Source organism: Labeo rohita, chromosome 9, assembly GCF_022985175.1.
Source record: "Labeo rohita strain BAU-BD-2019 chromosome 9, IGBB_LRoh.1.0, whole genome shotgun sequence".
NCBI classification, from domain to species: Eukaryota; Metazoa; Chordata; class Actinopteri; order Cypriniformes; family Cyprinidae; genus Labeo; species Labeo rohita.
In genome coordinates, this window is record NC_066877.1 from 29,833,933 (window position 1) to 29,858,412 (window position 24,480).

At 33.7% G+C, this 24,480-nt stretch overlaps 1 protein-coding gene across 4 annotated transcripts in view; it reads left to right on the top strand.

The window, feature by feature from the left end:
* nckap1 (NCK-associated protein 1) overlaps positions 1–24,480 on the top strand; it is a 56,979-nt gene that overhangs the window by 5,571 nt on the left and 26,928 nt on the right. Inside the window, exons 2-17 of one of the 4 annotated variants that reach the window (XM_051118700.1) lie at positions 1,246–1,263; positions 4,525–4,635; positions 9,957–10,049; positions 10,674–10,730; positions 10,827–10,969; positions 11,085–11,175; positions 11,359–11,496; positions 12,633–12,681; positions 13,155–13,311; positions 14,712–14,768; positions 14,915–15,118; positions 16,545–16,677; positions 17,034–17,115; positions 18,346–18,404; positions 23,157–23,302; positions 23,689–23,821. In XM_051118700.1, the coding sequence (XP_050974657.1) occupies positions 1,246–1,263; positions 4,525–4,635; positions 9,957–10,049; positions 10,674–10,730; positions 10,827–10,969; positions 11,085–11,175; positions 11,359–11,496; positions 12,633–12,681; positions 13,155–13,311; positions 14,712–14,768; positions 14,915–15,118; positions 16,545–16,677; positions 17,034–17,115; positions 18,346–18,404; positions 23,157–23,302; positions 23,689–23,821 (1,671 nt within the window). The remainder of the gene's footprint in view (positions 1–1,245; positions 1,264–4,524; positions 4,636–9,956; positions 10,050–10,673; positions 10,731–10,826; positions 10,970–11,084; positions 11,176–11,358; positions 11,497–12,632; positions 12,682–13,154; positions 13,312–14,711; positions 14,769–14,914; positions 15,119–16,544; positions 16,678–17,033; positions 17,116–18,345; positions 18,405–23,156; positions 23,303–23,688; positions 23,822–24,480) is intronic. The other 3 variants (XM_051118701.1, XM_051118702.1, XM_051118703.1) reach the window with 3 other exon arrangements.

Consider the following 24,480-nt stretch of genomic DNA (forward strand, 5'->3'; position numbering starts at 1 on the left):
CTGTTTTAACAATGTCCTTACTACGTTTCTGGGCCTTGAACGTGGTAATTGCAATGCTGTCTATGCGGGGTCAGAGAGCTCTCGGATTTCATCAGAAATATCTTAATTTGTGTTCCGAAGATGAACAAAGGTCTTACGGGTTTGGAACGAAATGAGGGTGAGTAATTAATGACAGAATTTTCATTCTTTAAGTCAGCACCTCCCCCTCACTACATAATTTCTCCGAACGAACATGGCATCTGATGACTGCTTAACTATTTTTGTTCCCTGTCATTTTGCTTCATTTGATATTTGATGCATCACAGGTTCCTTCTTTTTTTTATGGGGTTCCCTTATGAACACATGAGCACTGATTATTGTAGAAAAAATTTAAATAACATGTTATGTAATTACATATAATGAAAAATAGGATGTTAGCTTGCTAGTCTGACTCAAATCAACCAAAGCAACTCAAAACAAAACTGTTACATTGCTCTCTGTGTGGCTGTATTGGCACCAACAATTTGGTGGAGAAGGTGTAAGAAACTGAACATAGGACAAATCCAGAGCCTAGGACAAATGAATTATTCTTTCAAGAGCTACATCTCTTGGAGTAACAAATGAACAAGCACATTTAGTCTTACCTGCTGTTACTTCTGATCAAAGTGACACTGATAGTCAAAGTTGACCAGAATGGATTCAGTCTTATATCGGTGACGGCTCACTGTAATTGGCGCTTTGGTCTTATTCTGTGCATGAGATGCTTTGATGCATTGGGTAAAGCAGATAACAATGACATTTTTGTTTGTTTGTTTGTCTGTTTTGTTTGTTTGCTCGCTCTATTCTTGCAGTGTGTTTCTGTTCGTCATTCTTTAAGTTCAGCTCTGATTTCAGTCATTTTGTGAACATGTTGACCTTGGTTCCCTTTTACTTGCATGGATTATGTTTCTTTGACTAATCACCAACTTCCTGGTCTTTTCTCGAACATGGACGTGAATTCTGAACTCAGCCCACAGTGTTCCTGCTCCCGGAGGAGTGAATTCTGCATGGTGTCAATGTTAGCTCTGGGAACGACTGCCTCGCAATGCACTGTGTGACCCAACTGACCCCTTGCGTCCCTCCTTAGGACCCGAACCAACACACTAACCGGAACCACTTACAATTAGTTCCCAAAGCTAATTTGTTTTGAAGTGAACATGCATGGTAGACGTTGGAACCTGTGTTTATGTGTAATTTTCTCTCTTTCTGTTACAATGCTTCCCCCAGCAAGGACAAGTTTGGAAGGTTTGCACAGCTTTTCACCTTCCTAAAATCTCAGTCCCCCCTTCCCCCCGCTCTCCTACCAGTCTCATGTCCCATGATCTTTCTGTACGCAACTCACAAAAAAGGCCCTTCCCAAACTGTAGCACCTGCAGGACTCTTCTGTTTAATCTTTAAACTAATTTATTTCTGTTTCATTAGCAAAGTGAAATTGTTCGTTTTGATTGTTGTTTTGCGAACGTAAACTTATGCCAGTCTTAAAGATGTTGAGTGGTGAGAGCTGGGCGATATAGCTTAAAGGAGAAGTCCACTGCCAGAACAACAATTTACAGATAATGTACTCACCCGCTTGTCATCCAAGATGTTCATGTCTTTCTTTCCTCAGTAGTAAAGAAATTGTTTTTTGAGGAAAACATTTCAGGATTTTTCTCCATATAATGGACTGATATGGTGCCTTGAGTTTGAACTTCCAAAATGCAGTTTAAATGTGGCTTCAAACGATCCCGAATGCGGTTGTAAACAATCTCAGCCGAGGAAGAAGTGATCGGTTATTTTCATAAGTAATACAGTTTATATACTTTTTAATGTCAAACGCTTGTCTTGTCTTACTCTCCCTGAACTTCGTGTCTAGCTCAAGACAGTTAGGGTTTGTTGAAAAACTCGAACTCAACTCAACTCAACTTCGAAATCGCCCTATATCGCTGTTTTACCTTTTTTGTTAAGGGTGTTTTATCTTCTTTGCATGTTCACTTTGCAAAGACTGGGTCGGTACTTCTGCAGTGATGTAGGATGATTTTGAAATGATTTTTGAAGTTGAGGGAGAAAAGGGAGAGGGAGAGTTTGGGGAGAGTAAGTCAAGATGAGCGTTTAAGATTAGAAAATAATTAAATTGTTTTTTTAATGAAAATAACCAATTGTTTCGCTGGATAAGACCCTTCTTCCTCGTTTTGTTTACACTCGCATTTAGGATCGTTTGAAGCCGCATTTAAACTGCATTTGGAAGTTCAAAATCGGGGCACCATATCAATCGATTATATGGAGAAATGTAAATGAATGAAATGAAATGTTTTCCTCAAAAAACATAATTTCTTTACAACTGAAGAAAGAAAGACATCTTGGATGACAAGGAGGTGAGTACATTGTTGTTCTGGAAGTGGACGACTTCTTTAAACAATTTCTCAATTATTTCTCAAGATTATAACTGCATTTTTGACAATATATTAATGTATATATGTTTTGTAATGATCAACAAAAATCAGTAGTTTTTGCCAATGCCCGATGAATTAATGTTTATCCATATTTTATACTGTACATTACAATGTTCATTTTCAGATTATTGCTCCTAAAATTAATATTTGCTGTTATCTAGCACTTTCCATCTAAGTTAGCACTATATGTGACCCTGGACCACAAAACCAGTCATAAGGGTCAATTTTTTGAAATTGAGATTTATACATCGGAAAGAATAAATAAGCTTTTCATTGATTTATGGTTTATTAGGATAGCACAATATTTGGCCAAGAAACAACTATTTGAAAATCTGGAATCTGAGGGTGCAAAAAAATTGCCTTTAAAGTTGTCCAAATGACATTCTTAGCAATGCATATTATTAATCTGCATTAAATTAAGTTTTGATATATTTGCGGTAGGAGATTTAAAAAATATCTTCATGGAACGTGATCTTTACTTAATGTCCTAATGATTTTTGGCATGTAAGAAAAATTTATTTTTGGCTATTGCTACAAATATACCAGTGGTTTTGTGGTCCAGGGTCACATATGTCGACAAAAGGAAAAGAAAAATTATAATATCGCCCAGCCAAATATATGTAAATACAATTCTTTGCTTACATTTGTTGGGGTAATATTATTAATGCATGAGGCTTATTTTTCTTTATTTCCCATTTTTTTCCCTTATTTGTTTGTTTTATTTTTACCATCCTCTTTATTTTCACCAAGTTTGCTTTTAACTGTAAAGCACCAGTTGGATGTCAGTACGGTAAAGAACAAGGAAGAACAAAACCAGCCATTTTTGATGCCTAGCGTAGATTCTCTGTGGGTTTATTTATTAACTCCGCTGTGATTGGCTGTGTTAAATTATCAGTGGGCACAGGAGTAATTTAGCTAATGTAAATTTTAATGTTAGTGGGTTTCGTTCTGAGATGACTGCCTGTTTGCACTATTTCCAGGGCCTGCGTGTAACCCCGTCAGTTTGCTAGCCATGCGGTGTCTTTTTTTGGGAACGACCTAATGGGCTTCGTAAAAAACACGTTGTCTTACAGCACCCTGAGCCTCTCTGTGTGTTGCCGTGCACACTGGAATGGTCTTGAGGTTCGATGCTGCGTTAGCCGTAGGTGCATGTCAAGCATCATGTAACATGTCATGTGACCATACACACTGCCCTGCCTCAGCTGCACGTCCACTGGCGCGTTCCAGCTCCTTCACTCTGTAAGACACTCACCTCTTACAGAACAGCCAGCCAATCAGACGCACTGTCCAGCAAACCCACCATCTCTCTGTTGCTCTTTCTCTCTCTCTCCAGGACTGTTTCTGATCATACACTGCTGTCCGTGTTCCACTAACTGCTCTCCAACTTCTCACGCAGCACCTTGTCCGTTTGAAGAGCATTTTCAATTCTGTCCTCTCTCTTTTTCCTTTTTATCTGTCCTTGCATTAGGGTTGGGAATCCAGAATGTTAATACTATTATACTAAAATACTATTGTGTTTATATTCTTAATTGATTTTGACACTGTTCTCAACGAATTAATACGAAAAAAAAAAAAATCAGAGCATTTTTTTTTTTCCTCTTACGTCATACATTCTGGTTGTAGTTTGATTTGCAAATAAATTACTCTTTTGAACTAATTGTTTTTGGTTAAATGAGTCAAAAATATGTGTATGTATATCTGTATACAATGTAATTTGTTTATTTTTTCGAAAGTATATTTGGTATATATTATAATATAGTTTGAAAATCGTTATGACCATTAAATTCCTTTTGATTCCCATTCCTACTTTCCATTCTGTCTGTCCTTCTTTCTCTTTCAGTCTCTCTTTTCAGTCTCAGCATTCTGGCTCTTTCTTTTTTTTTAATTTCTTTCACTGCATTTTCTAACTGTGATCAAACCCCTGCACTTTACCTCACTGTTCATCCTCTCTGATCTGTCTCAAACGGTTTGAATCTTTGTTTCATGATCAGTTAAATATAAGTCAGTTTTCTGCACATGTTGGTCCTGCTCAAGCTGTTGCACGTTTAGCAGTGATGTTTTTCCCTGTTCATTGTAGGCCTGTGGAGATCCCAAGGCAAAGCCTTCTTACCTGATTGACAAAAACCTGGAGTCGGCTGTGAAATTCATTGTAAGAAAATTCCCGGCCGTTGAGACACGCAACAACAACGTAAGTTGCATTTTCTGAATCAAGCATGTTTTAGTGACTCTGTTATGATGTTGATGCTTGTATAATGTTTACTCATGTATTAAATTATAATTCCAATCTATGTTTAATGTATTAAAGGTGCTGCAAGTGGATATTTTTTTCTAAAACCTCTTACAGCACCTTTAATCAGTCAAAATAACTGTTGAAAGAAAGTATTGCATGTTTTCTCCTGCTTTCAGTGGTGTATTAGTAAATGAGGTTTTGATCACCTTGTTTACCAAGGATCATCCCAGCTTTTCAGCAGCCAATGGAAGGTGTTTTTTCCACCATGCTTTCTGTTATTACATTGGATCAATCAAAATTAAAAAATGTTAGGAATACTCATCAAGGCACAAGAGAATATGCCCCTCTGCTTAAATCTGGTGCCGTGACCCGGATCATATCAGATGTTTTGCACTGGTCTCAGTGTTGCTCCCATTTTTGCAGCAGTCAGTGGAAGGTGTTTTATCTTCCAAGCCTTCTGTTATAATATCGGATCAATCAAAATTCATAATGTTAAGAATACTCATCAATGCACAAGAGAATATTCCCCTCTGTTTTAATCTGGTGCCGTGACCCGGATAGTATCAGATATTTTGCACTAGTCTTAGTGTTGCTCCCACTTTTTCAGCAGTCAGTGGAAGGTGTTTTTTCCTCCATGCTTTCTGTTATAATATCGAAACAATCAGAATTCATGATGTTAAGAATACTCATCAAGGCACAAGAGAATATGCCCCTCTGTTTAAATCTGGTGCCGTGACCCGTATCATATCAGATATTTTGCACTAGTCTTAGTGTTGCTCCCACTTTTTCAACAGTCATTGTAAGGTTTTTTTTCCCTCAATGTTTTCTGTTATTATATCAGATCAGTTCAAATTAAAAACGTTAAGAATACTCTTTAAGGCACAAGTGGATATGCCTCTCTGTTTAAATCTGGTGCCATGACCCGGATCATAGATATGTTGCACTAGTTTCAGTTTTGCTGATGAAACAAAAAGGCTGAAAGGGGCTCCTTAATGGCATTAACTAATAAATGTGACTTTAGATAGTTTTGAATGTTAGTGGTTGATTCCAAATGTTAAGCTTTCTATTTAAAATCTGTATGTTCTTACAACAGATAATATAAAAATAAAAAAGAAATATGATTTCTGTGTACATCTTAATTTTTGTTTAATTTTAGAATTCTATTTTAGATAAGAGCTATATTATTCTAATGGTAATAATGAATGATATATAGGTATATAATTAAGTAATATGTTCAAAAATGTGTTTAATAATAATTTATACATTAATAATACCCCCAGAAGTTTGGTGAGGCCCCTGGTTGAAAACCACAGTTCTAAATAATGACTATAGATCTTTAGCAAATATACTGCTTTGTATACATTTCCTGTGCTGATTTTAAGTGGATGTGGTGTTGGGTGAGTTGTTGTAATACTGAAACAAGTGCTCAATAATCTGTTTTCTTTGTTTCAGCAGTTTTAGTCTCCCATCTGATTACCATCATATCCCCTCAAATACCACAGTCACCAAGCCCAGTCTTTTCTGTAACACTTTGTTGTCATTGCCACGACCCTGAACATCTCTGAAGCATGTCTACCATGCTGTTGATGGGTTACCATGGTGTTCATTCCTCAACCATCAGAGAGTGATTTAAACATCACTGCTTATGGTTGTGGAAAATGGAGATTTCGTTTGAGGTCATTGTTAAAACACAACGTTTTGTCATGCAGCCCAGTTTTTTTTTTTAATTTTTCAAATGTTTAATGTTAGCTTTATAAGGTCAGAACATGAGGTGATGTCCTCATGAGACGGGCTTTCCCAGATCTGTCTGTCTTTCCAGGAACCTTTGGCCAAACATGACCACAACACCCCAAATAGGATTTATTTTTAATGTTGAATCATTTTTTGCCTGGGTCAATTCATAGAACCCAGAGAAAAGATGCAGTCAACTTTTCTCCACTGGTGTTTATCAGATTAGGAAATGACAACGACTCAGCCCATGTTGCTTTAGGAATGTAGGCGTGTCGTAGATTCACACCTCTACTGGTTTTGGTTTTGCATTCCTATTACAGTCTTTCTGTGCACAACTCAAATTACTTGTACAGCTATGGAGAAAAAGTACATTTCCCCCCTGGTTATTTGTCTCAGATACCCCTTTTCCACCAACAAGGTCCAGGTGCTGGAGTCAGTACCAATTCTCACACAATTCTCCACATTTCAAGCAGGATTTTATTTAAAAGTAGACCAAAGTTTACTGCATTGGAAGCACCTGACTGGTGTGTCTTGATGCTACATGCTACATCAAAGCAATGTGTAGAGACAGATGACGTACATTATCATTCAGCTGTCAAATAAATGGAAATTCGTCCTAAAAGCCCATCCAAGGGCAAGCTCTGAAATGTCAGTCAGCACCATTTTGGTGCAAAAGGGGTAAATATGACATTTAGCCTGAATTTTTATTTATAAGCCACAGAGGAAAGGTGTTTTTGGGAAAACTGAGGAAAATCATCAGCATCGTGACATCCAGAATCTAATGGAAATGGGATTGTCTCATAACAAATTAACCAAACATTTTCTTTCATGTGTGCTAGAAAATATGATTTTTATATTCATTCCATGTCTCAAGTGTGTGTTTTGTGTTCTTTTTTTTTTTTTTCATTTGGTCCCTTTGTAATAACAACCACCATGTCTTTTTGAAGTGTTGTAAATTTCAGATGCCGCTTTGCCTTCAAATTTGTGTTCAAGATGTTTAACTGCTTCTTGCAATGATGTGGAGCTGTGTCATGTTTAACTGTGTTTGAGTTGCCTTTTAGTGTTGTTTTATATTTCCGTTTTTGTTTTTTTGCATTTTTTGCATGCTTAACATGGCTATTTTCTGGATTATTCTTTTGGTAAGTTTGGACTCCTTGTGGAGTCCCATTTGCTTTATTTAGTTCCTGCTCTTATGTATATGTAGTTTAACATTTCAGTTGTACTCACATATATATGTCGGTATTTCAGTAACCTACATGGACAAAAGGAATCTCAGATGGGCCCATTAAATCACTCTTAAAATATAATGCCTGTCAATAATATTGTGTTTATTTGGAGTAGCTGTGATTCAATGTTTGACTAGTGATTGGGATGTGCTCTGAGCTTCCTTTGAGTCTGTTATTGCATGGTTACATGCTTTCCTCAATATATATATATCCACTTAATTCAAAACAAGTTTGAAATGAGGATTAGCCCGTTGTGCACAGCATTACATAGTTTTGCCCCAGCACACTTTACTCTAAAAAGAGCAGAGATGGAGATAAAAAAAAAAACCTTGAAAACGTTTTGCAAGCTATAACTTTGATGTACAGTTTACTCGGTTTTGTGAAAGAATCTCATTAGATCTGTCAAGTGTGTGTTTAGGTCATATTTTACCCCAGAATCAAATGAGAGAATTAATATGTATGTTGCTTAAAAGAAATAAAGCTTAGTTTGTTTTGTGATTTTGACAAAAAAATGACAATTAAGGATATTTTCCCAAAATCCTCATGATGAGTGATTGATATTATTTGTTGTACTGGCTTTAACTGATATATTATTATTATTATTATTATTATTATTATTATTATTATTATTATTATTATTATTATTATTTTATTTTTATTTTTTTATTTATTTATTTATTTATATTGCAGTAAAAATACTAATTGTGAAAGTATTGTATTAAATAAATATTTAAAAACATTTAAATGTTTAAAAACTAAAAAACTAAAATTCCCATTTCAACTATAGTAATTTGAATTTAATTGTAATTTGAAAAATTACAAAAATGTGATTTTCAAAAATGTCACTGTGATGCAAAAAAAACAAAAACAAAGAAAAACTTAATAGTTCTAAAAGTAGACTTCATTTTCTTTATGCAAAATAATTTTTTATACATATATATTTTTTAATCTTTGATTTTGGAGTGAAATGTGACCTGAACATTATTTATTTATTTTAAGATTAAGCCTTGCAGTACCTGGTCTTTGTGTTTATCACATTTTCCTCTCCATCTCTGCTGTTTTTCATAATATCTGTACCTCATATAGGCCTACAGTATTTAAGTACCAAACTCATTTTATATTTAACCTCATAATCTAGTGGATTTATATGCTTTATTAGGATGGGATGTGAATATATTTCCAGTAAAAGTATGCAGGGTGGGGATGGTGTGGTTTGATGGAACTTCAGTCTTCTGTCTGAAACAGTTTCTCCGATATTGGGCTTTATGGGTATCTAAAGTGCATCATTAACTCTTTTAGCTCTAACCTGGTTTTCTGGAAATCCTGATAGATGCTAAGGATTCTGTCACTAACTTGATTCTAGAGCATAATTGCACTACCCTTCACTCTGAAATGACAAAAGTCTTCTCAAATCATGCAGTGTTTAACTTCAGTTGTAACTAATCTATAATGTTATCCAAACTAAATCACTAAAATGCAGTCATATTAGCAGGACATCATATAGATGTGCATGTTTAAAATGAGGTCAGAATACTCGAGTTATTTTGAGTGTCTTCCCAGGTGCTGTGGTAGTGCATTTTTGCTCTAGAGTTGCAAATACCATAAAGACAACCAAAGGGTAAAGGCCGGTGCGTGTCAGGACTTGATGCAGGGTTCATTCACTCGGTTGACTTAAAACGTAAAATCTGAGAAAATTTGTCTTTGAACGGGCTCAACAATAAGGATATGTTTTCTGCTGTACAGGATGGGTTGGCTTGCCCTGTCAGCATTTCATTGGGTCTGCCACATAAATGATAAATTGTTTTGTATGTCCAGACAGGTTTATACATTATGTATTTTTTCATTACATTCAGTGTAACTTCATGACAGGTCTTTATTGATAAACACAATTATGCTAGAAAACAATGGCATATGCAGCAGATTTTACACTGTCACAAGTCATGATCTCAGTTTTGACAAATTCTCGTTATTATAGAATCAACTGAATTGACACAATTCACAGCAGCAGTATTTAGTGCATTACAAAAATCCAAATGCTGAAGTTTGCATGTCTTAAAATAGATGTACATCACTGAACATAAGTGGCAACAGAGAACTGTCCTAAAACGGCAAGTAACAGTTCCCGTCAAATGTCTTGAAACTCTCTCACATCCTTATCGTTGAACCCTGCTCTGAGACAAAATCCAGCAGGTTGAGATCTGTGGATTTTTCATTTGAGATTATTTAATGTGAGCCCTGCTGATGTGTTTCCTGGTCAGATAACACAATTATGTGACTTTGTTTAATGTGACAGTGTTTAATATGCACTTTTTTATATTACAGCAACAGCTTGCACAACTACAAAAAGAAAAATCAGAAATACTGAAGAATTTAGCTCTATACTACTTCACCTTTGTGGACGTTATGGAATTTAAGGTACGAGTGCAGTCCCACCTTATTGACCTCGTTCAAGAAACACCAACAGCACAGATGTCTGCATAAATTATTGTATGCAAAAATCATTGTAATATAAATAGTTGCAGTGAGTTGAGTGAGCAGTTTAAATTAAATGGTTTACAAACTGTTTATAGAAATTAATTCTGCCATTATTTCATTATTTTTGTACTTACATAATGTGTAATTTGATATGTCAGTTGTGTTTTAGTATTATTTATATACTATTATAGTATTTGTATTTTAAATGGACTATTTTCTATATATTCAGTTTTAATTTGAGCACATATGTTATGTGCTTTTGTCATTATATATGTTTAGCTTTCATTTTTATTTAGTAAGTTTTATTTTTAGTAATTTTAGTACTTTTTAGTATACTTAATTTTAGTGAGCTAAACTTAACTAACACTTTAGTTTTTCATCTAATATTTATATTTTGTTTCAACTTGTAATTTAATTTAATTATATAATACAATTTCCTATTGAGTATACTACTTAAGTAAAATAATGCAAAATTATACATTAATTTTGTTTTCTTTATTTTTGATAAAAGACACATTGAAAGTCTTTTAAAACCGAAATGTTTGTGCTTTTCTCTTTCTTTAGGACCACGTTTGTGAACTTTTGAACACTATTGACGCTTGTCAAGTTTTCTTTGACATTGTGAGTTGAATTAATGGCAGTCAATGCCGTCTTGAATTTTTTTGTTCAGTGACATGGCAGATGTATAACAAAGTGTATTTTTTTCCCACGATCCAGACTGTAAATTTTGACCTCACAAGGAACTACCTGGACTTAGTGGTGACATACACTACCCTGATGATGCTGCTTTCTCGAATTGAGGAGCGTAAAGCGATAATCGGTCTCTACAACTATGCCCATGAAATGACACACGGTTCAAGGTAATACATATATAAGTAGCATCTTATGTAGAGCTGCACATTGTGCTGTGGTTTGGATGTGACCAATAACAGAGCTGTGTCTGAGGTCACGTTTTGTGTGATGTTTTTTCTTCAGTGATCGAGAATATCCCAGGCTTGGACAGATGATTGTGGACTATGAGAACCCACTGAAAAAGATGATGGAGGAGTTCGTCCCTCATGGAAAAGTAAAATCTGCATGCTACAGCGAGATTAAAAGAATCTTATTACTCAGTTTCCCATCTCGTATGGAGGACATATAGGAGTACTATAATAAGAGTGTATATGAGCATGAAAAATGCTAATTATTCCTAACTTGCAGAGGTTTAAACTGAGCTCTCTGCCATTTTCTGTTTCTCTGTTTTTGACAGTCGCTGCAAGATGCACTGGTCTCCCTGCAGATGGTGTACCCACGCCGGAATCTGTCTGCAGATCAGTGGAGGAATGCTCAGCTGCTCAGTTTGATTAGTGCTCCCAGTACCATGCTCAACCCAGCTCAGTCTGACACGGTTAGGATTCAGTATAGTCCTTAATTATTTTTGAAAACAGTTCCAAAACCTACAGTTGTCATACACGGCTATCTTGTAAGGCAGCATTCTAACCGTCATTTCAAGAGGTTGATTTGGAACTTACGTTTATATAAGTGGCTGTGTTTACATGCAAAAAATAATGCATTCGTAATCAGAGAATGCGTGTAAACACTTGGATTGAGAACCGAAACTGAAAGGACTGCATATGTGCAATGACATAGAAATAGCGTTACGATGTATGACGTGCGGAATGAGCTGTCCGGTCATTATAAACTCTTTTCACTATAACTAAGGAGACTCTCTATGTATGTGCAGTGTGCACATATCAAAAAATCGATTCTGATTTGAAGCTTGTGACGTTTAAGCATGCACATTAACTCAATCACTTTATTTTGCGTTCATGTAAACGTTATGTACAGATTCATCAATCAGGATGAATTCAGTCAGATTGAAACAAAAGTTGTGCATGTAATCATAGCCAATTAGTTCCTTATATGAAGCACACATGCCTAAATCATTGCTCTCTAATACCAGCAGTGTTGCCTTTGATTTTGGCCAAACCTAAGTATCTTAAAGCTGTGCCCTAAACAATGTCTTACGGTGCCTACAAATTGAAGGGCAAAAGCCAGTGTTGTTGTGTTTGCAATAATAAAACAATTAAAAAAGCTTTTAGCATTTTATTAAAATAAAATGTAATTATTATATGGGAAAAAAATTTAACACATTGCTGTTATATGCCAAGGCACATTTCTAATTTTCATTTTAAGTTAAAGATGTTTTTAAGTACTTAAATTACTGAAACTTAAATAAAATTAAGTCAAATGAAAATATGAAACAGCCCTATAAAAATGACAAAAGCAAATAAATGAATAACTACAATTAAAATAAAAGCTCATTTAAAATATTAATAAATACTATAGTAGTATAGAAATTGTAGTTTATTATTTCACTGGTTTGTCCAAAAATCATTACCACATGGTTATTTAATATATAAGACCTTTTTGTTGCATTTCTAGCGAGAACAGCTGTATTGATATAAAACGACTCTGTGATATAAGATTTTTGAAAATAGTTTTTTGATAAAATGTGTTTTTCTGATGGTCTGTGTGTTTCAGATGCCCTGTGAATATCTATCCTTGGACACCATGGAGAAGTGGATTGTCTGTAGGTGTTATATTAAGGACAACATGAAATTTAAAACAAACCATTTTTACTTTCTTAATAATTGTCCCTATGCATACTGTGTGATTGTTCTGTGCACACTACATTTTCCTTAATTTTCATTTCATCAAAATGTAATGACTTTCTCTGCCTCTTGAAATTGCTTGTTTTCTGGAAATACATATTATGTTGCCGAAGTTAGATTTCTTGTGAATGCTATTATATGGTTGTTATACCTCAGATTGAAGGAAAGCAATAATTGTTTAAACATTGATTTAAAAAATTGATTAGTTTCTGATATTTTTGTATAGAATTAATCTCTCCTTTTTTTTTGGCCCCACTTTCTATACTACATTTTCTGTGCAGATTCTATATGGGCCTAGATTTTATACATACAACAGATTGACAGGAAGTGTCTATGTATATAACAGTAGTGTATGTGGTATGTAACAGTCTCTTTCTCTGTTCTCTCCTAGTCGGGTTCATCTTGTGCCACGCGGCTCTGAACAGTGACCCCGCGGCTCTCAGTCTGTGGAAGTTGGCCCTTCAGAGCAGTTCCTGTCTCTGTCTGTTCAGGGATGAGGTCTTCCACATTCACAAAGCTGCTGAGGACCTCTTTGTGAACATTCGCGGGTCAGCCATTGCTACTATGCACACATTCTATAATTTTAAATTATTGTGATGTTTTAATTATCAAAATGTGGTTTATGCATTTCATATAAAGCACATCCAGTGTTGGGGAGTAACTAGTTATATGTAACGGAATTACGTAATTTAATTACAAAATAAATGTAATTGTAATTAGTTACAGTTACTGAGAAAAAATATGTAATTAAATTACAGTTACTTTTGAAAAATGCCAGTGATTACAAAGGGGATTACATCTGAATTTTTTCACACACCCACCCGCACTTACAGATTTAATTGACTTCTTTCATGAATTGCATTGACTGCTCTAAAATGAGACACCAGTGTTTCAGGAGTTTAGGACACAGAATAGGACACATGCTTATTCGATAACTGTTTTATTTCCTAATTGGGTTTATGCATAAACTTTATTTTTTAAGAATGTTTTTTCCAAGGCATTGTTAGATGCTAGTGTTTCCTGTCATGACTATGCAAACATTTGATTTCAAACCCAGTATCATAGCTATTAAACTGTTTCTTGTTATGATGTTATTTACGTTATGATCTTGTTATGACATATAGCGCAACTGCGCTCACGGTGACCCGAGTTCGATTCCCATCTCGAGGTCCTTTGCTGATCCCGCTCCCCTCTCTGCTCCCAGCTCTTTCCTGTCATCTCTCTACTGTCCTATCACAATAAAAGGCATATATAGCCCAAAAATATAAGTAAAAAAAAAAAAAAAAGGCTGCTGCCATTTTTATTTATTTATTTATTTTTTGTACACTGTAATGGATTATAAGACAAACAATCTAGTACTACTACTTAATTATTTATGTGGTGAAATGTTGTGTAAGAAAACTGGTCTGACTGCACTGTATCCCTAAAATGTCTAGTTTGAACCTGTGGTTTGCTAGCAACTGATTTCTTCGCGGAAGCTTTGTGTTCAAAGATCAGTGTTTCATGTCTAATTATTCTGACACAAAACATCTAAATAGTCTATCAAGCAGCTGTGTAATAAGTGAGATAATGTACGTTCAGCCAGTTGTTAGCGCAAAATAAAGATGTGTATTATCCCTTACTTATAATCTTAATTCAGGTGATAAAGGATTTTGAAAGTCTGACAGTGATCAGTGTTGAGTGCTACTGTAAGGTTCACTCTGCCTGGTTTAAATGTTTCAAAATCTTTAACAGTTGAAAATATTAGAAATTTAGAAAAGTAATCAAAAAGTAATGTTACATTACTTTAATAAAGTAATTGAAAGTTACACTACCTATTACATTTTAAATCAAGTAACTTGTAATCTGTAACCTGTTACATTTCCAAAGTAACCTTCCCAACACTAAGCACATCATTGTATTGTGTATATATAATGATGTTGATGTGTTTGTTTTCTGTTTTCTACAGTTACAACAAACGTGTCAATGACATCCGTGAATGCAAAGAGTCTGCTCTGTCACATGCGTAAGTGGTACTTCTCATAAAGAAATTTTAATCAAGTAATTTCTAATCAAGGTGTAAGTAATATTTGGCATTTCGGACATTACCAAACCAAAACAGTTGTCACTCCTCTATATTTATCTACATATATTTTTTTTTATTTCGTCCAGGGGATCCATGCACAGAGAACGCCGCAAGTTCTTGAGATCTGCCCTGAAAGAGCTCGCTACAGTGCTGGCGGACCAGCCAGGCTTACTGGGTCCCAAGGCTCTGTTTGTGTTCATGGCTCTCTCCTTCGCCCGTGATGAGATCATTTGGCTGCTCCGCCACGCAGACAACATCCAAAAGAAAAGCACAGATGACTTCATTGACAAGTAAATCCACTTTTGTTGCATGTCAACACTCCTTCTTGAATTTCTTTTTTTGATCTATTTTTTAATGAGACTTTGTCCTACACTTTTGTATTTTTCAAAAACTAAAAACTTCAGTAATTTGGTTGTATTTATTTGTGTAAGTCACTGGAATTTGTTCCTACAGTGCATTGCAAATGTTATTTTAATATTTATATACTGTCAATATATATATATTTTTTTATATTTTTGACTCAGCTTTTTTTCCCCTTACATTTTCTAAACCAAACTAACATTTTGGATAGTTGGCAAGTTTTTAATCTAATATTTATATTTAATTTTATTTCAGGTTTATTAAAAAAAAAAATTGAATGTTTTCTGCTTAATAGTTTATGGTATATATTCATATTTTGAACATGCTTTTATTTTTATTTTTAGTTTTCATATTAGCATTTTGTGTTCTTTTGTAGTTTTTATTAGTATTTGTTTTTTCTACTTCTAATTGTTTATTTATTTTTATTTCAGTTTTAGTCATTTTAGTACTTAAGTTTAAACACATTTTAGTTAGATGCCAGTGTTTTCATTTACATTTTTCATATATATATTTTTTAAATAATTTTAGCTTTAAAAATAACAACACTTTTCATTTGATTAAATCATTCAGCACATATTTATTTATTTATTTATTTGTATTTTATATAATTTCACTGCAATTTGTTTCTGCAGTGCATTGCAAATGTTATTTTAATATTATTTATATACTGTGAGTGTTTTTTTCTTTTATATTTTGACTTGCCTTTTTTCCTGCACTTTCTAAACCAGACTAACATTTTGGTTAGTTGGCAGGTTTTTAATCTAATATTTATTTTATTTTATCTCAGGTTTATTTCAGTTAACAAAAACAATTTTGAATATTTTTAGCTTAATAGTTTATGGTATATATTCGTAGTTTGAATGTGCTTCTATTTTTATGATTTCTGTTTTATTTTATCATTTTTATTTCTATTTTTTATTTATGAAAAAAAAAATTATATTATATAATTATATATAATATTATTATTATTATTATTTATTTATTTTTTTTTTTAATAATCTTAGTTTTGTTTAAAAATAATCTCATTTGATTAAATAATTCGGCACATTATTTATTCATTTATTTAATTTATTTGTTTTTTAATATAATTTGTCCTTTGCACCTGGACACCATCTTTGGTCGTAACAGTAACATGGGATGAGAAAATCATTACCTTCATTAACATCTTTTTATTTTTCAAATACTTTGAATCTTATGATTCATCTTAAAGCAGGTTGATTCAGTTTACGGCTTAGAACCCATCCTAGTCGTTTTTGGGTTTTTGCATGTTTTTGCAAGTCTTTATGGAGAAAATAAATGGGAAGGTGCATGTGAAACCAAGGCTGTTTTTTCCATCATTCTTGCTTGTATTCTCAGGCACATTGCAGAGCTGATCTTTTACATGGAGGAGTTGAGGGCACATGTGCGGAAGTACGGCCCAGTGATGCAAAGGTACTACGTGCAGTACCTGTCCGGCTTTGACGCCGTGGTCCTCAATGAGCTAGTGCAGGTGAGACTGTCCGCACCATGAATACATTTCCTTCCTAAAAGAAAGGACACATATCAGTTACAGTTCCTTTTGAGAGCAGCTGTTATTTGTAGTTCCCTCATGAGATGAGGATCAGTCATGTGCACTTGGGTGGTTCAGACATGAACATTAGTCACATTATGAATCATTTACAAGATCTCACCTAGGGTGTCTAGAAGAACATGAGGTGAAATGCAGGAACTTCACCACTAGATGGGGAACTAGTATTGTGATTCAGCTTTGAGACTCCAGTCAGGAGCGAGACTGGCTTGTCATGGCATTTTAATTTTAAAATACACACATGAATGGTAAAATCCTTGTGTCTTCCTTCATTATAGAACCTGTCTGTCTGCCCAGAGGATGAGTCCATTATTATGTCGTCCTTCGTAAACACTATGACCTCTCTCAGTGTTAAACAAGGTAGTGAACCTCTTTTTTTGTTTAAAAACATGAAATCAGAATTAATGTAATATCAGTTCTGATTTTATCTGTAATATGTGTATCATGTACACTGCCACTCAAAAGTTTGATCAGTAAGATTTTTAATGTTTTTAAAGATGTTTCTTATGCTTATCAAGGCTGCATTTATTTGATTAAAAAAAAAAAAAAACAGAAAAAAACTGTAATATTGTGAAATATTATTTCACTTTTAAGTAACTGTTTTCTATGTGAATATATTTTAAAATGTAATTTATTTCTGTGATACAATGCTGAATTTTCAGCATCATTGGCTGATTTATTATCAATGTTGAAAACAGTTATTCTGCTTAATATTTTTCTTTTTTTTTCAGGATTCTTTAACAAATAAAATGTTGACAAGAACAGCGTTTATTTAAAACAGATTTTTTTTATAACAATATTAACTACCATCCAAACGTTTTGGGTCAGTACGTTTTTATTCTTTCTTTTTTTTAAAGAAATTAATACTTTTATTCACCAAGGATGTGTTAAATTGATCAAAAGTGATAGCAAAGACTTGCTATTGTTACAAAAGATTTATATTTTGAATAAATGCTGTTCTTTTTAGAATCCCAAAAAAAGAATCACATTCCAAAAAAAAAATTAAGCAGCGCCACTGTTTCCAACATTGATAATAACAGTAATTAATCAGCATATTAGAATGTTTTTTGAAGAATCATGTGACACTGAAAGCTGAAGTAATGGCTGATTTAAAAAATTCAGCTTTGCATCACAGGAATAAATTATATTTTAAAACATATGAATACAGAATACCATTATTTTAAACTGCAATAATATTTCACAATATTAAATGTTTTTTTTCTGTATTTTTGATCAAGTAAATGCAGCCTTAATGAGCATATAAGAATTCTTTAAAAACCATAAATCTTACTGATCCCAAACTTTTGAGTGGCGGTCTATTGTTTTTTTTTAATGTGGAAATTATGCTGACAATTTAAAAAATGCTTTATATATTAAATAATGAAGATCTGTGGCCAAATTTGGAAAAATTGAAGATAAAATTGAAGTTTAACCTCATACAAAAAATCTTTTTGTCATATAATATTATTTTATATATTGATATATAAAATATATAATATTATTTAAGTTCTTTGTAGTATGACATTGAGGCTTGTGTACTTTATATTTTCCTTTTTATTTTCACTAACTTTGTATGGGTGTGTGTTGCAGTTGAAGATGGTGAAGTGTTTGATTTCAGAGGGATGAGGCTGGACTGGTTTAGACTGCAGGTAAGCTGATCTCAGTCATTTGAGCTAGGTCAATACATGGTGTTTGCTTCCTCCGATCCTAATCAGACATAATTAACAGCTCTTATCTCTGCTTGCCTCTTACTAATTAGCAGAGGCCGGTTAACATAACGCAACTAATGCTCTCACAGTTTAAGATGCAGCACGACAAAGTTTCATGCTGACAAATGTTTGTTGCAGAAGTTTGCTTATCCTTTGTTTTTCTGAATTAAAGCAACATTTTTACATGCTGTATGAAAAATGGCTTAATTTGGAATTACTTAGAAATGAACCACAATGCATGCTGTTCTTTTGAAGCTCTGATTATTCAAGAAGAGCCTGTGCCTTTCATCCAGGCTCAAATAAATCAGACTTCGTCCCTGTGGAATACGCATGTGGGTGGGTGGGAATGGAAGCAGAGATGGAGAGACAAGCTTGTTCATGTGATTTTTGAGGGACTGTAAGTGTGTGTAACTCAAATGGATCTGGACTGCAGGGTTTGGGATGGTCCAACTTGCTCTCAAATGCGTTTCCTGTGTGTTGGTCTGCCCAGTCCCACAGCAGAGAAGCCATTTGACCTCTTCCTTAAAGGAATGTTCTCGGTTCAAAAGCGAAGCTTTATCAACAGATTTTAAGGCATGATCTCAAATACCGTAGTTTTTTTTTTTTTTTTTAAATCGCGGACACTGTAACATAATTGCAGTGGAAGTTTTTTTTAAAGACCTAACATGATCATGAAAAAGCTGGAAATATTTCAGAATTATTTCCAGGCAATGATTACCAGATTTTCAAAATTGTATAATTTTGTAATATTCAGCTCTAAAATGTCTAATTAGATATAAATTAATTAAAAAAATAATAATAATTTAATAAAAAATAGGAACGATTTGAAATGTTTTTTTAATGAATTAATGAATTTAATGAATTTTAGGATATATATATATATATATATATATATATAATAAATAATAATAAATGAAATATATATATTTATTGCTATATATAATTAATATATATTTTTTTAATATATATATATATATATATAATCTATCTGTGTGTGTGTGTATGTATATGTGTATATATAAACACAAATAAAAAAAAAATTATTTAGATTCATTTTGCTGAAATTCAGTATTTTTTAACTGTATTATTTTATATATAAATAAATAATTTGTTTTTTTGTAAAATAGAAATAATTATTTTTTGAATGCATTTTTTCAGCAAGGATTCATAAAATTGTTCCGTAGTGATAGTAAAAACATTTAGAATGTAAAGTCTATTTATTTATTTAAGCTGTAATATTTTCTACATTTTTGGCTGAATTTGTTGTGCATTGCTGATGCAATTCCTCTAGGCGGAAGTTGCTTTATCTAATCAGTTCCTCTTTGGTAACCTTGCCAGTGTCAAGTTAGTTATCTGGTTTACCGACATTAAAAAAAATTCCATGCAATTTTACACGGGTATGTTCAGTAAATGATTCTGTTACACCCACCTTACACCATCTTGTATGCCTGAACCAATGTGTTTATTGCACTTCCATTACAGTTACCACAATTTTGGACAGATTATTTCCTGTGGTAATGCCACAGATCCCACAAAAAGAACTTAATTTGCGTCGAACCCAGAACATCCCTTTAAAAGGACAGGAGGGTTTCACACAGGAGGGTTTCAGTTCACCTCTTCAGCAGGAGAAACTGCTATCGGTGCAATGTGAACATTTCTCACAGCTGAACAACTGTTTTCTGTGTTCGAGCTTTCTCCCACTCTGCTTTGCTCTTTTCACAGCCAGAGTCCTCTTTTTCACATAGCCACAAAAACAAATCGGCCCTAATAACAGCAGTGTTTATTCACTGCAAGGCCTTGAGCTCAGACTGCTCTCAGTTTGCCAGGACAAAGCAAATTCAAGGATTTAAACAGTCAGCTATAGAGCAACTGAGTGTGCGTGTGAGGCTGATGACAGATGTGGGTGTGTGGATGTATATGTTCAGCTATGTAAATCATGTCCCCTTGGCAATTTTCCCCAAAATCAAAAGGGAAAAAAAAAGAATAATATAATTAAATAATACAAGTAATAAATAATTCAATTTTTTAAATTTATTTATTTTTTATTTTATTTTATTCCAGTCTTGGTTCTGTTTAGAATCTTATTGCTGTAATTTAGTATTTTTTTTAACAGTTACTGAATCGCACTAAAACAGTCCAGTTTGTAATTTCCCCCAAAATTAAAAGGAAATATAATTATTAAATTATATAAGTAATATTTTTTATTATTATTATTTTTTTTTTATTATTTATTTATTATTATTATTTTTTTCTCCAATGTTTTTTTTGGTGGTTCTGTTTAGATTCGTATTGCTGTAATTTAGTAGGTTTTTTTTATGTATTACTAAATAAATTTTTTGCTAAATTAGATTTTTCATCTGTAGTTTAGTACATTTTTATTTTTAAATTGTGTTACTGAATCACACTAAAACAGTCCAGTTTGCAATTTTCCCCCAAATCAAAAGAAACAAATAAATAATATAATTAAATTATACAAGTAATATTTTTAAAATGAAAAAAAATGAATCAACTTTTTTTCATTTAATTTATTTTATTTTATTCCAATGTTTATTGGTGGTTCTCTTTGGATTCTTATTGCTGTAATTTTTTTTTTCTTTTTTTTTTAACTGTATTACTGAATACTTTTTTTGTTTGTTTGTTTGTTTGTTTGTTTTTTGCAAAATATGATTTTCTGTCTATAATTTAGTGTATTTTTTTTAAACTGTGTAACTGAATCACAGTAAAAAAGTCCAATTTCCCCCAAAATCAAAAGGAAAAAAAGAATGATATTATTAAATTATACATGTAATATTTTAAAATTAAATAAACGAGTCAGCTTTTTTACATTTATTTTTTATTTTATTTTATCCAAATGATTATTGGTGGTTCTCTTTAGATTCTTATTGCTATAATTTAGTTTTGTTTTTTTTTGTTTTTGTTGTTTTTGCAAAATTAGATTTTCCATCTGTAATTTAATTTTCCTTTGTAACTGTGTTACGGAATCACACTAAAACAGTTCAGTTTGCAATTTTCCCCAACAAAAGAAAATGAATAATATAATGAAGTTATACAAGAAGTATTTTTAAAATTAAACAAATAAATCAACTTTTTTTTAAATGTAATTTTATTCTCTTTATTTTATTATTTTATTATTTTTATTCTCTTTTCTCTTTTTTGTTCTCTTTAGATTCTTATTGCTGTAATTTTAGTATATTTTTTAACTGTATTACTGAACACATTTTTTGCCATATTAGATTTTCCTTCTGTCTTCTATTCAACAAAGCCAATTAATAATTAAAGAAAACAATTTGGTAATTAATACTTAAGTAAATTGATCCATAGTGTCAGTAAAGACATGTAAAATGGTACATAAGATTTCTTTAAATGTTTTTATTGCTGTTCTTTTGAACTTTCTATTCATCAGAAAATATGGAAAAAAAGAATCCATAAAAATGTGAAGCAGCACAACTGTTTTCAACATTGATAATCATAAGAAATTATTCTTAAGCAGCAAATTAGCATATTAGAATGATTCTGAAGGATTATGTGACACTAAAGACTAGAGTAATGATGCTGTCAATTCAGCTAAATTATTAAAATATATTAAAATAGAAAACGACATATTTCAATGATATTACTGTTTTTACTTGATCAAATAACTGCAACCTTGGTGAGCATAAGAAACTTGTATAGTATATGTATAGTGGAAAGTAAGGGGTCAAATAGAGGGTAAATGTTCATTAAAACTTATGACTGTTTTGCTGAAAACCAATTAGACTACTTCTCCAGGTTTGACGGCAGCCAGTTGCTCTGAAGAGTTGCCGTGACTGCGCTCTAAGCAGGGATGCCCTCTTTTCTCCTTAAATTTAGCATGCTTTCTTCTTGTTTAATGGAGCAGTTGTTGAGATAGCACTTGCCAGTATATAACAACTATCGGTTCACTCAGTTCATGTCTGCTCGTCTGCGTTTCCAAAGGTGCGGTCCTATTTCATCGCTATGGCCGATTAAACTACCAGCAGCCGTCTGCAAATGTACATCTAAAAATAAGCCCTGTTTTTCAATACTTTTTCTACTCCGCAGCGGACTTCAGTGGTGTACGATATGTTTATTGTCGTTCCCCGGACTCCATAACCACAAGCTTTGTGAGTTTAGCACCTGCTGAATGTCATGTGGCATCATCCTGGCATGCCGCGTTCTTTGAATTGGCCGATCTTTAGATGATGAAAGCCAGCGCAGGGCGTGTGCGCTCCGTGTTTTGCTTGAGTTTTCTCACACTTCTTAAGTTCAAGTTGTCCAAGAGCTGAACGCACTGGCTGGCACAGCTGCTTCGCTGCACAAAAAAGGAGGGGTTTTTGACTTAAACACCAAAGAGAATCTGTTTTGCATACTGTCTTCATTTGATCATGTATGCTAGAGAGGAAATTGTGTTGGTTGGACATTGTCTGGTTCAACAGTATCAAGTTTGCGAAAATATTTCCCAGAAAGCCTTCTCAGAAGTTAATGATATGGTAAAACATCAAACCACACTTTTCTTCAGAATCTGTCCTGGTCCAGTTTCCAATCTGATTCGATGCTCTTCATTTGCTTGAGGACTTGCTCATGGAAATCAAGCCCACCGGGCTTAGCCTTTGAGAAAAGATTGCAAAAAGTTGTCAGAATAATTAATGAACTTTCCAGATTGACGCTAACGATAATGTCTTTCTCCATCTCTAGGCTTACACCAGCGTGTCCAAGGCCTCGCTAGGGCTGGCGGATCACAGGGAGCTGGGAAAGATGATGAACACCATCATCTTCCACACCAAGATGGTGGACTCTCTGGTGGAGATGCTTGTGGAGACCTCTGACCTTTCCATTTTCTGGTATGACCTCACATCAGAGAAACAAATTCAAAAAAAGTGGCTTTGGAAGTCAGTACGAAATCAGAAAATACCCAGCCTAACTGCTTTTTAATTTAGACTGCAAGCTCATAACTCGGGCAAAATATGATTCCTTTTTGCCGTGACGGTGTCGATTCAGCAGTGGCGCAGGAAACGCTGTCTAACGCCAGCTCCGCAATTGGCAGAAGGCATATCTGTTCTCAGAAGGCCATAGCAACTGTCTGTTGTGCCTCTTGTTTTTAGATATTTCTCTTTCATGCTGGGTGGAAAGCGGACAGGGGCGTTCGTTCAGCTGATTAGATATGACTGTACCAGACGGCGAAGTGAACTGGCAGCCCACTTTCTCTTTCTTTCTCTGTCTCTGATAGCTTTTACAGCCGCGCCTTTGAAAAGATGTTCCAGCAGTGTCTCGAGCTGCCGTCCCAGTCTCGATACTCCATCTCCTTCCCTCTGCTCTGCACCCACTTTATGAGCTGCACCCATGAGCTCTGCCCCGAAGAGGTGAGTCACACTGACATGGAATCAGTCCAAAAGGCCCCAAGAGGAGTACAAATGACAGATTCACTTCAGTAAACTGATTTGAGAACATTGATTCATGAATTTTTTGTAGATATCAGTGAGAAGAGTATTCTGAAAAGGGTGAAGCTTTGATTTAAACTAATTGTTGAAATTTTATGTATGTGACCCTGGACCACAAAATCAGTCATAAGGGTAAATTTTATGAAATTGAGATTTATACATCATCTGAAAGAAGAATAAAGAAGCTTTCCATTAATGTATGTCTGTTAGGATAGGACAATATTTGTTCAAAATACAACTATTTGAAAATCTGGAATCTAAGGGTGCAAAAAATCTAAATAAAGAGAAAATCACCTTTAAAGTTGTCCAAATGAAGTTCTTAGCAATGCATATTACTAAACAAAAATTATGTTTTGATATATTTACAGTAGGAAATTTACAAAATATCTTCATGGAACATGATGTTTACTTAATATCTTAATATTTTTTTGCATAAAAGAAAAATCAATATTTTTGACCCATACAGTGTATTTTTGGCTATACCTGTGCTACACCTGTGCTACTCATGACTGGTTTTGTGGTCCAGGGTCACATATAAATATATATGTGTATATATGTGTGTAATGTAAATAGATCTCTAA